General features: G+C 43.4%; 1 protein-coding gene across 3 annotated transcripts in view; it reads left to right on the plus strand.

Annotated features, from left to right (window-relative positions):
- nr5a2 (nuclear receptor subfamily 5, group A, member 2) overlaps window positions 1-17,615 on the plus strand; it is a 106,832-nt gene extending 89,217 nt beyond the window's left edge. For all 3 annotated transcript variants that reach the window (XM_029706306.1, XM_029706308.1, XM_029706307.1), the window contains one exon: window positions 14,164-17,615. In XM_029706306.1, the coding sequence (XP_029562166.1) occupies window positions 14,164-14,411 (248 nt within the window). In that variant the 3' untranslated portion in view covers window positions 14,412-17,615. The remainder of the gene's footprint in view (window positions 1-14,163) is intronic.
- Window positions 17,616-17,629: the final 14 nt, after the last annotated feature.

Raw genomic sequence — 17,629 nt, forward strand, 5'->3', positions numbered from 1 at the left:
TTGGATTTAATAACTGGTTGACCCTCCTTTGGCAGCAATAACCTCAACCAAACGTTTTCTGTAGTTGCAGATCAGACCTGCACAACTGTCAGGAGGCATTTTAGACCATTCCTCTTTACATTTCAGCAATATTCTTGAGATGTCTGGTGTGAACTGCTCTCTTGAGGTCATGCCACAGCATCTCAATCAGGTTGAGGTCAGGACTCTGACTGGGCCTCTCCAGAAAGGCGTATTTCATTCTGTTGTTGATTTACTTCTGTATTTTGGGTCGTTGTCCTGTTGCATCACCCAACTTCTGTTGAGCTTCAATTGGCGGACAGATAGCCTTACATTCTCCTGCAAAATGTCTTGATAAACTTGGGGTCTCATTTTTCCGTCTGATAGCAAGCTGTTCAGGCCCTGAGGCAGGCCCAAACCCATTATGCTCTCTCCACCATACTTTACAGTTGGGATGAGGTTTTGGTGTTGGTGTGCTGTGCCTTTTTTTCTCCACACATAGTGTTGTGTGTTCCTTCCAAACAACTCAACTTTAGTTTAATCTGTCCACAGAATATTTTGCCAGTAGCGCTGTCGAACATCCAGGTGCTCTTTTTGAATAGTTCAGACGTGCAGCAATGTTTGTTTTGGACAGCAGTGGCTTCTTCCGTGGTGTCCTCCCATGAACACCATTCTTGTTTAGTGTTTTACGTATTGTAGACTCATCAAAAGAGATGTTAGCGTGTTCAAGAGATTTCTGTAAGTCTTTAGCTGACACTCTAGGATTCTTCTTAACCTCATTGAGCATTCTGCACTGTGCAGTCATCTTTGCAGGATGACCACTCCTAGGGAGAGTTGCAACAGTGCTGAACTTTCTCCATTTATAGACAATTTGTCTTTCCGTGGACTGATGAACATCAAAGCTTTTAGAGATACTTTTGTAAGCCTTTTCAGTTTTATGCAAATCAAAAATTCTTAATCTTAGGTCATCTTAGATCTCATTTGTTCGAGGCAGGTTCACATCAGGCAATGCTTCTTGTGAATAGCAAACTCAAATGTTGTGAGTGTTTTTTATAGGGCAGGGCAGCTCTATCCAACATCTCCAATCTCATCTCATTGATTGGACTCCATGTTAGCTGACTCCTGACTCCAATTCGTTTTTGGAGAAGTCATTAGCCTAGGGGTTCACATACTTTTCCCAACCTACACTGTGAATATTTAAATTATGTATTCAATATAGACAAGAAAAATACAATAATTTGTGTGTTATTAGTTTAAGCACACTGTGTTTGTCTATTGTGGTGACTTAGATGAAGATCAGATCAAATGTTATGACTAATTTGTGCATAAATCCAGCTAAATCCAAAGTGTTCACATACTTTTTCTTGCCACTGCAGCTTCATGGCTAGCTACTGAGACTCGGTTAGCCCATGCTGCAAGGCATAGGCTAACTTGGCTAGCTCTCTAAGAGGCAAGCTAACCTCACTAGCATACCCTACCTGCAACATGGTAGCATTGCTTGCTCCCTTCTCTCATATAGCTTAACCTATGTCTCCATCTCTTTCGGTCATTGGAGCACACTATCCAACTCTGCCCCCACGCGGTTTCCTTCAGCCAGCACTGGGCTAGCTACAGCATAACTTCACCACGAGGTAAGCTGATAGCTAGCTAACGCCCCACTAGCCTCGCAGCTATGGCTTTCTAATGTTCTGATTATTGCTAGCTATTAGACGCAAGGCTTTTAACTAGCTAGCTTATAACACCGTTTACACAAACTACCGTTTGCTAGTCACCAGCTGCAAGGCTTCTAACTAACTAGTCCTCGTAGCAAGCCTTATTCCTCACAATGTTGTTTGGGCTACTCCATGTCTGCAAGCGAGCCGTGGCCAGACTCGACATCGAGTGGCCATCTCCCATAGGGACCTATACGTTAAGGAACCTATACAGCGGGAAGAGACTCCCGCCTCATACAGCCCTGGTAAACAACTGCTCCCCACGGTACCAGCTTACCTCAGGTGAGCTAAGAGCTTGTGGGACAGACCCCTCAATAGCAAAATCCTTGCTAGGGGCACCCCGAGCCTGGACATGCACAATATGGGGGAATCTGGGTTTGGCAAAACTCCCACGGTGGAGCCGTCACTGGCTTAACACTTCAGCCCCTCACGCCATGTTACTAACGACACCGGCACCTCACTCCCTAGAAAGATGGATAGTTTTACTGCCTCCATTTTTAAGAAGACATACAAAGCCTCGGCCCAAGCAATCATAGCTCTCAATGTGACCTCTGTATTGTTGGCTTATCAGGCTGAGCTACTGAAGGAGGTGAGGAAGCAACTGCCTTGGACACCTTACATCCAGATGCTTGGGTGGAGATCTGTATGATTACAGACCTAAACCTGTGTGCCTCCCGTAGTGCCATTTAAGGCTGTGGTCGTACCATGAGCCTAGCAGTGGTGGGAGAAAGGGCACTTTGGCTGAGCTTATCCAGTTTAACAGACAAATGTGCTTCAATCTATAGCTAGAGGACTCCTGATATCTCCAGGAGTTTGTGTTTTAATCTATTTTGTCTAGTACTGTATTTTGCTAGCTAGGGCCATCTACTTTAATTGCTGTCTGTCTTCCCATAACTTGCATCTGGTTGTTGACACATCAACCAGGATTAAGGGGTAGGGTAATTTGTGACTGTTGTTGTTTTGGTATTCAGTGGCTGTATTGGAGTGTGGTTTCTCCTTTCCTAGACAGTCAGCAGTTAGTACCGGAAGGTGTGCTCTTCACCTCTGCTAGGCAATTAGCAATTAGTGTTAGTACTTCAGTCTCCCCTGTTTTCTCAGCGGCAGCGGTATGTGTCGGTCGTGTCAGAGGTAGTCTCGTCGCCAAAATGAAGACGGTTCTGCCGAGTTGTTCTGCCGAGTTGTTCTGCCAAGTTGTTCTGCCGAGTTGTTCAAGGAAGGAAAGAGAGGAAGGCTCTCCACCACTCTTTCACTTGAGTATCTTACATAGTTATTTTCAGATCTCATTTTGGTCTATTGTAGGTTTGGAAACTACTGAATGTGTATGTTTTCTATACCTGTTCGCTCCTCTCCCTGTAGGCTTTACAGATGCTCCCCACCCCTTGGCTGAAATCCTTCTAATTTTGTGTGCGCTGCGCGCACAACCCATGTGCAATTCCTGGTTTCCGGCAGCGTTTAAAACTTCCGATCTGTGGTCAAAAACGCGGACTTCATCTCAGCCCTTGAGTCTCTAAACATTTTGGGCCTGATGGAGACATGGATCACCCCAGAAAACACTTCTACTCCAGCTGCTCTCTCTTCATCTGACTATGTGTTTTCTCATAGACCAAAAGCATCTGGTTATTACGGTGGTGGCACAGGACTACTCATTGCTCTTAAGTGGAGATTCTCTCTTTTCTCCCTCACTCACCTGCCCATCTCCTCATTTGAATTCCATGCTGTCACTGTCACTTGTCCACTCAAGTTTAAAGTTGTCATCATCGCCCACCAGGTGCTCTTGGAGTGATCCTCAATGAGCTTGACACCTTGATGAGCAAACTTCCTGGGAATGGCTCACCGCTCATCGTACTGGGTGACTTCAACCTCCCGACGTCTGCCTTTGATTCATTTCTTTCCACCTCTTTGTTTCCCCGCTTTGCCTCTTTTTGACCTCACCCTTTCCCAGTCCCCGCCCACTCACAAGGCAGGCAATACACTTGACCTCATCTTTACTAGAGGATGTTCACCTACTAATCGCACTGCAACCCCCTTCCAGGTCTCTGATCACTACTTTGTTTCCTTTTCTGTCTCCCTCTCTTCCAACCCTACTCACTCAGCCCCTTCCCAGATAATAATGTGCCGCAATCTTTGCTCTCTCTCTCCCACTACGCTCTCCTCTTCTATCCTATCATCTCTCCCTTCTGTTAAATCCTTTTAACTCGAGGAAACTTTTCCACCTTCTCCTCCCTCCTTAATCCTCCACCCGCTTCCCTGCTCCCTCTCTGCGTACGGCTTTGTCAACCACTTTGAAAAGAAGGTTGACAACATCCACTCCTCATTCACTCAGCCTATTGAGTCCACTGGTCCCACTCACACAGAACTATCCTACACCTTGACCTCTTTTTCCGTCTCCCTCCAGAAAAATTCCTTCGACTAGTGAGGTCCGGCCGCCCAACAACCTGCCCGCTCAACCTCATCCCCTCCTCCCTTCTCCTGAACATCTCTGAAGACCTCCCATTCCTCACTCCCCTTCTCAAGAAACCAACACTCGACCCCTCTGACGTCAAAAACTATAGGACTTTTCTTTCCAAAACACTTGAGCGTGCTGTCTCTGACCAACTTTCTCTCTATCTCTCTCAGAACGAACTTGTTGACCCTAACCAGTCAGGCTTCAAGACGGGTCACTCAACCGATACTGCTCTCCTCTCCACACTGCCAAAGCTTACCCTCTCTCCTCTGTTGTCATTCTCCTAGATCTATCCACCGCCTTTGACACCGTGAACCATCAGATCCTCCTCTCCAAACTCTCAGGGCTGAGCATCTCAGGCTCTGCACACTCTTGGATTGCATCCTACCTGGCAGGCTGCTCCTACCAGGTGATGTGGAGAGGATCTGTGTCTGCAACACGTACTCTCACTACTGGAGTCCACTCCAAGACCTCTCCATCGCGTTTGACAACTCCACAGCGTCCCCCTTCCAGAGTGCAAAGCAGTGACTTGCACTGCAGGTTCATGCTCTACAGCATCCATAGAGTACGACCTTACCTCACACAGGAAGTGGCGCAGTTCCTAATCCAGGCACTTGTCATCTCCTGTCTGGACTACTACAACTCGCTGTTGGGTGGGCTCCCAGCTTGTGCCATCAAACCCCTGCAGCTTATCCATAACGCTGCACCCTGCCTGGTGTTCAACCTTCCCAAGTTCTCCCATGTTACCCCGCTCCTCCGCATGCTCCACTGGCTTCCAGTCAAAGCTTGCCTCCACTACAAGACCATGGTACTTGCCTACAGAGCAGCAAAAGGAACTGCCCCACCATACCTTCAGGCTAGGTTCAAAACCTACACCCCAAACCAAGTACTTCGTTCTACCACCTCTGGTCTCTTGGCCCTCCCACCCCTATAGGAGGGTAGCTCCTGCTCAGTCCAGTCAAAGCTCTTTTCTGTCCTGGCACCCCAATGGTGGAACCAGCTTCCCCCTGAAGCTAGGGAAAAGAATCCCTGCCCATCTTCCCGAAAACATCTGAAACCCTACCTCTTCAAAGAGTATTTTAAATAATCCCACAACACCCCTACCTCACACCCACTCCTAACCCCTTGCCTTTTGGGAACTAACACTCGCACTTTACTTTTTTCTCCCCTACTAGCACTGACTTTGCTTATAGCTACTTTATTGAGGAAAATGTACTTACTATGACTGATATGTGGTTGTCCCACCTAGCTATCTTAAGTTGAATGCACTAACTGTAAGTCGATCTGGAAAAGAGAGTCTGCTAAATGAGACAAATGAACAACATTTTAAAGAAAAAGGGAACCTCCTGGATGCCCCAGTGACAGCCAAGGAGTTGTTCGGGCCCACTGTCCCTGCCATGTGGCAGAGGTGTAACATACTCAACACAGAAATAAAGGTTAAAAAAAACATTTAAAAATTAAAAAGAAAGCAAAACTCATTAGTTCCTGCATCTCACCCCAGTCTCACAGCTGGGAAGGGGCAACAAGCTTAACTGATTTCCCCGGCAACGCAGCAGTCTGCCAAGACTCAGGCTAGGCCCCTGAACCAGACCATTTCACACTTGAAATGAGATGTTTGGAGCAGCTTTGAAATGTGATATTTGGAGAACGTGGATGAACGTCTAATTCTGCAGTGAGACTGTGAGATCTTGTTCCATGACAGGAATAATATTGTTTTACCAAATAAGGATTTGTCATAAATAATGCGACGCAATAATGTAATACAATTACAAATTTGAACTTATCTTTTAACAATTTCCTTTCTCAATATGGTAGTGTTAGCTGGTAGGGCATTGAACAAGAACTATCAACTTGAAAATGCAAACTGAAGTTTTGTATTTAAATGTAGTCATTGATTATGTTCACATAAATATAATATTGTTAATGAATGATTAATTCATCATTATTAAATTAGATTTTTTTTAGCAGCTATATATATATCCATAAATGAAGGCTCCGAATCTGCAATATAAAGAATAAAATGTAGCTCCGGTAGTATGGGTCATATTTGAACAGTTTGGGCTAGAGCAGGGGTCTCCAACATTTCTTTCATAAACACTTTTTTTCTCGCAAGTTACTCATATACAGCCTGCATATTTTGTTATTGTGTAGGGCAAATTTGATGAATAGTTACCAAGACCACACATGTTGAACAAAAATCATTCTACTGTAGTCTACCTTGAGAATCTTGCCTTTTTAAGGGGTTTTACATTTATACAAATCTGTAGCCTGCATGAAGGACTAGGCTACTAAATTGTCGTTCTGTTTACTAGTGGCCTTTTGAACAACAACCAGAGTGAGTAGGCTACATACTACAGAAAAGTATGAGGAATAACAAGTGTGCTCTAAGCAAACACATTAACTGACCATTCTGCTTTTCCTCCGACAAACATTTTTTTGGCACTGTTGTTTGAAGCGCTGTCACCATGAAATACATTTTTCTTTTAAATATGTACTTGTCTCCGCAGCATACATATTTGATGCAACAAGCTTATTTGATCAGTATTACTTACCAAGCCAAGCAGAGCTTTTTTTTATCGAAACACAAATATCCTGTGCTTTCTCATTTTGTGTATTGGCGCATACAGACACAGCTTGTCTACATTGTAACCGCAAAGCGGCCATGGTGCGCTGCTGCGCTCACATATGGGGCTCAACAAGGTCTGTTACTTTTATGTAACTGAATGATAACATTTTAACAATGTGATTTAACCGATTTAAATTGGGAAAATGGATGCCAAAAATGCAAAATGGTGTTAAATGCTAAATATTTCACCAGTGGAAGATCCTCAGAGGAGGAAGGAGAGGACCATCCTCCACAGTGAATTTCATAAAAATAAAAAGAGATTTTTAGATAAAACTATGCTGAATCTTTTCACATGTCACCAAATAATTGATTAAAACACACTGTTTTGCAGTAAAGGTCTACAGTATCCTCAACAGCACTCTGTATATGATGTAGGCTGTGTGTAGCGGTTATGATATGGTTTGGCTTGGAAAGTTTATTTCGCCTGGTCACTTACAGCTGATGTGTTGTGCATTGAAGTCCACAAGCTAAGGGAAAAGGTGAGAGGAGGAGAGCACGCATAGATGCAAGAAGGAAAACGTGACTGCTATGAAAGTTAACTGTGTTTATGTGTGATCAGGGGTATATTAATTCTGACGATTCTGTTGAAAAACATTTATTAACATTTATTAAACGGAAGTAAACGAACTAAATGGGGATAAACATACCTGAATTTGTCCAATAGAAACTCTTGTTTGCAACTGTTGGACTAATGATTACACCCTAGATCAGCTAGATGCAGGAAAGAGTGTGCAAGGTAGCATTGAATGTGTCACTGTCTGTCCATGTGTCACTGTCTGTCACCTGACATTTGTATCTCGACCTGTGTGCACCTACATTGTAAACTTTCATTCATAGGCTGGGTTGTAGCAACCTCATGATGAGTATAGGGAAAATTTGAGTATCGTGTAGTAGCCTGAAACTATCAATGTTACTTTGAACTGAGTGTAATAGAAAAGGCCATGCTCATGAAAAAATAAGATTGTCCTCCCTCATCTTAAACGGCACGGACCTCCACTGTATTTCACATATTTTAATCATGTAATATTAGTCCTACTGATTATTTCAAACTATCTACTTGTTAGCTAGTCAATGACAGCCCGCAAACTACTGGACATGCAGTTTTCAGCTAAGCGCAACCGTTAGTAGGCTGCGGTTTCCACTCGCTATTTGCATTAGAGGTCATATTGAGTCATATTCCTGTAAAGCTTAGAGAGGATCTCATGTCAAATGCTGTTGAAGTAATATGGCTACAGGTTCACCTACCTCACCTAAAGCCCATTCTTGTGCGAAGCTGCTATAGACCACCAAGTGCTAACAGTCAGTATCTGGATAATATGTGTGAAATCTTTGATAATGTATGTGATATCAACTGAGAGGTATATTTTCTGGATGACCTAAATATTGACTGGCTTTCATCAAGCTGTCCACTCAAGAAAAAGCTTAAACTGAACCAGTGCCTGCAACCTGGTTCAGGTTCTCAGTCCACCTACCAGGGTATATACAAACAGCACAGGAATTAAATCATCCACATGCATTGATCACATCTTTACTAATGCTCTAAAGCAGTATCCAAATCCATTGGATGTAGTGATCATAATATAGTAGCCATATCTAGGAAAACCAAAGTTCCAAAGGCTGGGCCTAATGTAGTGTATAATACGTTTTGTAGGGATTCCTATGTTAAAGATGTAAAGAATATTTGCTGGTCTGTGGTATGTAATGAGGACCAACCAGACGCTGCCCTTGACACATTTATGAAATGCTTATTCCAGTTACTAATCAGCATGACTGTAAAAACTAAGGCAGCAGCTAACGGGGTTCCATAATAAATACAAAAACTCAGAGTCAGAGTCTGCGCTACAGCAAAGCCTAAGCAGAATGTGTGCGTCATGGTTCTTACAGGCAATGTGAAATGATACAATGAATTTGCTCATGGTGCACGCAGCTCAAATGATATGTAACAACACCATTGGACCAACACCATCGGACATGGAACAACGATACAAATGCAACGGCGCATTTTAAACACCAGTGGTCCAACTAGTGCTTTCTAACTGCACTGAACCAACTGCTCTGTTTGTTCCATTGCTCAGGCACCTATGCCAAATGATTAGGATTACTGCACGGCAGTTGTTCCCGTCTTCCTCCGGCTATATTGCCTGACTTCCCGAGAGCCCACTTCCCGCATCTATGCGGACTGACTTGCTGCATCCTGGTAGAAGCTACAACCCTGTGAGAGCCATGGGGGTGGGAGAGGGGTGGGAGAGCTGACACTCCCATGAAAATAGGGTGATGCCATATAATTTTCCTCCTATGTTGGCTACCCTCTCTTTTCCGTCTACACAGAGCAAGTGAATAGGGCCTGGGACTCTTGGAAGAGCTTATGCACGCTCTCTATTTTACAGTTGTTGCATTTTTCTTGGTAAATGGTATGACTAAATAGATTGTTCTTGCCTACACTCTATTTTCCATGGTCTTATGCTCCTTGCAAAACGTTTTTGGACAGAGAGAAGGTTTTGTCATTGTTAAAGTCCTGTAGACACTTTTCTGGCCTGCCAAGGCCCCAACAGTAGTACAGTTTATTCATGTAATGTTGTTCCTAGGAGGGCACATCGCTTACACCCAGTCTCTAAGTCTTAGCTTGTCCTGGGACATGTTCATTGTGCTCAAGATACTTTCACAGCAGCTACTAGCCACTGATAAGCGTGGAGGTGTAATATTCCTCCATATTTTGCTTTGCTACTGCCCTTGGCGTCCTTAAGCGAGTGTGTGGACTGTGCTCTACCAGCCACTGTTTACACACGCAGTCTGCCCAGGGTTTTTTCAGATTAATGTACCTAAACCCATCCTTTGGCCGAGGTCAACTTTTTCTCATTGTTGCACTTTGGAGCCTATGGCTTTTTGTCTGTTGCTGTCCCCAGAAGTGCGTACCTGTCATTGTCCAGTACATGGGTTGGGCATCTACTTGGATTGAACGAGAGGTCATGTTATGCCCTTCATGTTATGCCCTTCACTCATTAAGCAACTACCCTCGAAAGAGGATGGGCTCTTCTCCGAGGACATCCTACCCGATTTTTGGGGACTATTATATTGATTTATGATGGCGATTATGACAGCCTTCGGAGGGGCCTGAAAGGGCCTTTATCTACAGAGGCGTTTACCTCTTGGGCTCTGGTTTTGGGATATACACTATATATGCAAAGTATGTGGATTTGGCTATTTCAGCCACACCCATTACTGACAGCTGTATAAAACTGAGCACACAGCCATGCAATCTCCATAGACAAACATTGGCAGTAGAATGGCCTTACTGAAGAGCTCATTGACTTTCATAGGATGCCACCTTTCAAACAAGTCAGTTCGTCAAATTTCTGCCCTGCTAGAGCTGCCCCGGTCAACTGTAAGTGCTGTTATTGTGAAGTAGAAACGTTTAGGAGCAACAACGGCTCACCAGCGAAGTGGTAGGCCACACAAGCTCACAAAACAGGATAGCTGAGTGCTGAAGCATGTAGCGTGTAAAAATCGTCTGTCCTCGGTTGCAACACTCACTACCGAGTTCCAAACTGCTTCTGGAAGCAATGTCAGCACAACAACTGTTCGTCGGGAGCTTTATGAAATGGGTTTCCATGTCCGAGCAGCTGCACAGAAGACGTAAGATCACCATGCGCAATGCCAAGATTCGGCCGGAGTGGTGTAAAGCTCGCGGCCATTGGACTCTGGAGCAGTGGAAACGCGTTCTCTGGAGTGATGAATCTCTCTTTACCATCTGTCAGTCTGACGGATGAATCTGCGTTTGGCAGATGCCAGGAGAACGCTACCTGCCCCAACGCATAATACCATGGTGGAGGAGAAATAATGGTCTGGGACTATTTTTCATGGTTCGGGCTAGGCCCCTTAGTTCCAGTGAAGGGAAATCTTAACGCTACAGCATACAATTCTGTGCTTCCGACTTTGTGGCAACAGTTTGGAGAAGGCCCTTTCCTGTTTCAGCATAATAATGTCCCTGTGCACAAAGAAAGGTCCATACAGAAATGGTTTGTCAAGATCAGTGCGGAAGAACTAGCCTGGCCTGCACAGAGCCCTGATCTCAACCCCGTTGAACACTTTTGGGATGAATTGGAACGCCGAATGTGAGCCAGGCCTAGTTTTCCCATCAGAGCCCTACCTCACTAATGCTCTTGTGGCTGAATGGAAGCAAGCCCCAGCAACAATATTTCCAACATCTAGTGGAAAGCCTTCCCAGAAGAGTGGAGGCTGTTATAGCAGCAAAGGGGGGACCAACTCTATATTATTGGCCATGAATTTTGGAATGAGATGTTCGACGAGCTCGTGTCCACATACTTATGGTCATGTAGTGTATCTCATTAAATTGAGATGTTGTGTGCCACGTATTGGGCTTCCCCTCACTTTGTTATGATGTTTTCCCCGACAGGTTGTTTCTGCACCTTCTTGGTTCTGATGTTGCACCTTCTTGGTTCTGACTACCCTGGCTTTGGAGAGCATGTTTTGCAGTACGGGAGTTGGCCATATCCCCATATGTGATATATCAAAACAAGTATTTGAAAGAGAACTTAAAGTACTTTTGAGTGAGATGTATCACCACACTCCCCTGCTCGCAAGAGCACAAGGAAGAGAGTCAAACAGACATGCCTGGATGAGATCTTTATGGTCAGGGCCCTCCACAAGGCTCACAAAATAATTTTAGACTCAAGCCACCCCCTTTACCCGGACTTTGGACTACTCCCCTCTGGGCGCAGGTATAGTGCGCCCCTCGGCAGGAAAAACAGAACTTGACAATAATTTGTGCCAGGTGTGATATCCCTCCTAAATAGCTCGGGCTGATGTTCCTATCGACCCAGTAAGGCCAGCAGGCTAGTCTCTTTTTATTGGTATGTAACTGTTATGAAAATTGTATTGTCAATTTGTTTTGTATTTAAACGCCACTTTAAAAGTGTACATGAGACTGCAACAAAATTTCCCCATGGGTACAATAAGTCAGTAAGTAAGTGAGAATGACCAGAGGGTTGGAGTGTGGCTCCTTATAAGGAGATGAGGGGCTCACCTCATTCACCACTATACCAGTCTGTCTCCAACAGACACTTCTGATAGGTCCTTCCGAGAGTATTGGTGATCCTGGCGATCTCCATATGTGATACATCTCACTCATATTATCAGAGAACTGGGGTTATAAAAGTAACCTTAAGTTTTAGTTTTCTGTTGACAAATGTTTTAAAATGTTTTGCTAAGGTGTGTCCTAATGAACATGACATGTGTCAGACTCACTTGGAGTGATGTATGTCCTAACATGAACACCATAAGTCACAGTCCTCTTTTCTATTGACCGAGTCAATTGGTTGGAACTCATTTGGGAGATGTTGATGAGGCTGATGTGAGGTCAGACAGACAGACCACAGAGTGGCAGCAGGCAGGAAAAAGCAAATGTCTGTTTGGAGGGTCATTTGTCACTGGCAGAGCCTCTCCTCCCCCTCATCTCTCTTCCTGCCCTTCTCTTGGCCTTATTTAGCCTCTACGTGTCACACTGGGGTCAGGGTGAACACGCACGCACGCACGCACGCACGCACTCACCCACACACACACACACACACACACACACACACACACACACACACACACACACACACACACACACACACACACACACACACACACACACACACACACACACACACACACACACACACACATTGTAGTAAAGCAGTACAGAGCATCGTGGAATGAGTGAGGTGCCTTGAATGACTTCTCATTCTTTAGACCTCATTAGGCGCTGATGTATCTCCTCCTCCTCTCTCTCTCTCTCTCTCCGCTTCACAGCCCGAATGTGTCTTGGGGGTGCGTGCGTGTGTCTCAGTGTTCACAGATATGGAGCCTGTGTGTGTGTCGGTAGCGAGGAGGCAGATCATTGCAGGTTCTTAGAGTTGGCTAGGCGGGTGGGAGGTCTGTTCTAAGTGTGTGTGTCAACCAGACATGGGGACACCCGTCACATTCCACTGGCACAGAGAGCACAGGGGCTCCCAGAGCCCACTCAACCTGGGGTCAAAGATTAATTAAAGATCACACATAGATAGCCACTGCACACACGCACAAACATCCATGCACACACCTCTCTCTGTATTTTATTAAATATAGCCCTGTGACACATATTCATTAGGTGCAAATACATTTCTATGTAGTGTACTGACATTCATTTAGCCAGGTGGCCATACTGTATTTATTTCTGATCCATCACAGAATCCAAGCTCTATAGTCCACATGGAAAAGCCGCTAATGTACGAAACAGTAAATATATGTAACTTTAATAGTAAAAAGTTTATATTCTTTCAATATTTTCAAATGCCAACACGAAAATGTGTCACTGGACATAAGCTTTCTTTACAGTTTGATTTCATTTCAAAATGTAGCCATGTCCACACAAAAGTGTAAAGTACCCACCAGTAAAGTAGTCTAGGTGCTTAATTTTAAATGGGGAAGGACTCATTTTAAAGAGTCTTCCATCGCTGTAATGCTGCCCTACATAATTCATATACTCCTGGGGAGAATTTCCAGGAGTATATGAGGGAGAGGGTTTTTTTCTTATTTGATTCTCTTTCGATTTAATTCTCTTGAGAGAATCCGGAGCAAAGAAATATACAAGGGGGAGAATTTGCTATCTTTTTAATCTGTCTTGGATGAAGCATCTAGAGTACCACGTTACCCACTTGTTTCAGGCTCTAGATCAGAGCATCTGCTAAGTTTTGAAAATGTAAATCTAATATATGTGAACTAAATGTAAATATGTATTGTCCATTTATACTGAACAAAAATATAAACTCAACATGCAACAAAAAAAAAGAGTTCTGCTGAGTTACAGTTCATTAAAGGAAATAAGTCAATTGAAATAAATTCATTAGGCCCTGATCTATGGATTTCACATGACTAGGCAGGGGCGCAGCCATCGGTGAGCATGGGAGGGCATAGGCCCACCCACTTGGGAGCCAGGCCCATCTAATCATAATGAGTTTTTTCCCACAAAAGGGCGTTTTTACAGACATAAATACTCCTCAGCACCTGGGATATTTTATTTCAGCTCATGAAACATGGGACCAACACTTTGCATTTATATATTTTTGTTCAGTTTAGTTTCTTGGTTGCTTTCCATGACTTTCCATTGTTGGAATGTTAGCCTCTTCAATCATGTCATTAAGAGAAGGTGTACGTACATATGGTGTACTTTTCAGGGCCTAAAATGAGTGTACAGGTATCCTCAATTCGTGATATATGAAGGTTTTTATACCCAGCATCTGAGAAATAATCAATATATGCAAACTCATGTGTTGATATGGACCATTTCGGTTTCCTCCAAATGCTAACCACCATTTCCTGTTCCCCCCTCTTTCTCTTTCCAGACGTGAAGAACCTGGAGAACTTCCACCTGGTGGAAAGCGTCCAGGAGCAGGTGAACGCGGCACTGCTGGACTATGTCATGTGCAACTACCCTCAGCAGACAGACAAGTTTGGCCAGCTGCTCCTGCGGCTGCCTGAGATCCGAGCCATCAGCCTCCAGGCCGAGGAGTACCTCTACTACAAGCACCTGAACGGAGACGTGCCCTGTAACAACCTGCTCATCGAGATGCTACACGCCAAGAGGGCCTGATGAGACTGCAGGCGGGACACTGGACCCTGAACTAGTTTTTGCGGTTTTGTTTGTTGAGACTCCAGCCCTTACCCGACTCAGAACAAACTCTGCCCATGTTAGAGCTAGACTTTGTGGTTCTGGGGCGGGAGGCATCAGTCCTTTTCCTTCATCGTAATGATCAACCATCCTGGCACACAAACAGGAAAAAACACATGCAGAAACTGACACCCACACTTACAAATGCTGTGTATGCACACACACACACGTATGCAAAACACATATGCAAAAGCACACACGTTAAAATTCATACAATATGCATATTACACACACACACACACACACACACACACACACACACACACACACACACACACACACACACACACACACACACACACACACACACACACACACACACACACACACACACACACACACACACACACACACACACACACACACACACCCTTTACTCTAAGACAGGTGTGTCTGGGGCCCTGGGTAAAGCTGTGAGAGACGGAGAGAAACAGCGAAAACATTTGAAAACTGTACATTGGACTCTGTACATGGGAGATCATTTTTTTCTGCTTTTAATAAAAACACAAACCATCAAGGTGATACAAGGACTGGCAGACTGTAACTAAAGTAACAAACAAGCAAACCATGAGTATTCTGCACCCCCCATACTGTTGAAGGGTTTTGAGCAATGAAGAGTGCCAGCCACCCTATGATATCTGTGGTGAGGGTTTCAGAAGAGAGCAGTGACTTTGGCCAAAGGCGTGTGGGTGGTTCGCTCTCTTTAGACTGGCCCATGCTTTTCAGTGTTGGTACTGTATTAGCTGACTGCATTGGGCAGACCAGAGCAGACTGTCAGCTGGACAAGAGTCTCTTTAGCCACCGGCTTCAAAGAGATACACAAGCTGCATGGCTAACAGGCCAGACAGACAGACAGCAACGAAGAACTGGTGAAAATGTCAGAACCTGACAGAGACTCGTGTGCAGCCCCAGTCACCAAAAATCAGATGAACAAAAATAATTAAAACATGACAGAAGAGAACAAAAAAACTATTTTTGAAAACATTAGTTTTTTCCTCCTCTTGGTCATTCTGAGGCTCCTCTTTGTAATCCACCCTGTAACCACCCCAAAAGGATCTCATATCAACAATGTTTACCATTTACCTCAGTAAAATGTGTTTTACACACCATAGATAAGTTATTTGAAAGTTCTACATGGCTATTTTATGGTTGCATAGACAGATATGGAGTGTGCTCCCCCGTCCCCCCAAAATATGTATCCCTTTCGTTAGAACTGGAAAGAAAGCATGATTCTAGATTTGAGAAACGCTGCCTTTTGTCCGAACAGACCAAAGCCTGCTGCAGAACAACATCAAACAAAAAAAGTAACAAAACCTTAAGTATCAGTATTATACATTTGTGATGTCACAGTTATGTGAGTCTTGCCTTATTTCATTACGATGCTAGCTAACCGTGCAGATGTGAATGAAAATATGTACAAATATATATATAAAGTATTAATGTAAAAAATTAAAATAAGAATAATTCAAGTGGTGTTTACATTCAAGCGGTCCTGTGGGAGATAACTGTGACAAGGCAAATTGCAAAGCAATGATTTCCTAAAAAAAAACTAAAAACACAAAATTGATTCCTCTGGTTTGCTTTCTTTGGTGTGTACAGTGTTTAACTTTTTTCTTTGACCAGTACTTAATTATGTCGTGAGACACTAAAATCAAAAAGGAAAACATTTAATTTCTAACAGTTTTTCTGTTGGCATTCAAAAAATGTGCATATTGTGTTCGAGTTCAGTTTCAGACACTTGTTTTATTTAGAATTGTTTTTGTTTTTCAATGTTCTAGCTTTCAATGTATGTCACTGGTTACGCTTAAAAATGAAAATAATTTATTGCGTCTTGGGGCTCTATTCAATTCGTAGGGCTGAAGATCCGCTTCATAGCACAAATTAAATTAAAGGCAACGTTCCAGCGGTCGCGGAGACTGCATTAACGGTAAATGCTGCATATGTAGGCTCAATTTGAAATTACCTTTCAATTTTAACGCAGAACTTCCGCGATACAGATTGAATCCAGCCCTGGGTTTTGTTCTTGTGTGTTATAAGCGCAAGGTGACAAAGCCAAATATATTTGTTTACTGTTGCATGTTTTTTTTAAATGTATTGATGCAGTTCAGGAACAAAACAATTATCTTACAAATTATCAACGTCATTTTTTAAAATTACATGTCTATGGGATTCTGAGCTGTAAATTGGAAAAAAATATAAGTATTGTATTAAGTTAATGGGTGTGATTGTTACTGTCCTTGCATCAGTTGTTTCTTATCATTGAATTTCAACTAGCTTCACATTTCAGCCCTGTTTGTTTGATACCAAAGACTGCATCTGTCCCGTGAGCTGTGGTTACCTGTGATGTGTCATAACTGAACAAACAAACAGCTTTCCCCCCCAGCCGTCCAGGAGTTTGGCATTCCCTAATGTCCGTTTGTGGAATTACATTGTTGTCTTACACAAATAAGGCCCCAAACATTTGTGATATATATATATATATATACATATATATACATACATATATATATATCAGTCCGCCTGTCTACATTTTGTAAGTCATCTACGTCAAAATGGATCAAGGGCTCGATTCAATCAGTAGCGCTGAAGACCTGCGCTACAGCGCAATAGAAATTTAAAGGCATTATTCCCGCATTCGTGGAGACTGCATTCACGGTAAACGCTGCATATGTCAGCTGAATCGGAACCTTCAAATTTCAATTGCGCTACAGCGCTGCTCTTCAGCGTTATGGATTGTATTGAGTCACAAGTATTTTTTACAGCGTGGAACCTGTGCTCGTTCCTTCCCTTATAATGTACACTTCAAAACCATCACATCATCCACTTCACATTCATCTGTGATTCAAAAATATTTTGTTGTATCTACAGTACATACATTTCTGCTTTTGTAAATGTTAGTGGTTGGTTAAATAATTGATTCAGTATCCATTCTGAGCAGTGCGTTTTATAAAAGACAGAAAAAAGCTATTTTGGCTAAACCTTTGGCTTTAAACCTATGAAGTATTGTACTTTCTATTCTCGTCCCCTGCTTAACTATGGAAGCAAATTCATGCCAAAACAAATACAAATGTAGTCGCGATAGACGCACGTTATTACGAAATGCGCTGCACTATGGTGAAAAAAAAACACAGACATCGAAA

This window comes from Salmo trutta, chromosome 22 (genome assembly GCF_901001165.1).
Source record: "Salmo trutta chromosome 22, fSalTru1.1, whole genome shotgun sequence".
NCBI lineage: Eukaryota > Metazoa > Chordata > Actinopteri > Salmoniformes > Salmonidae > Salmo > Salmo trutta.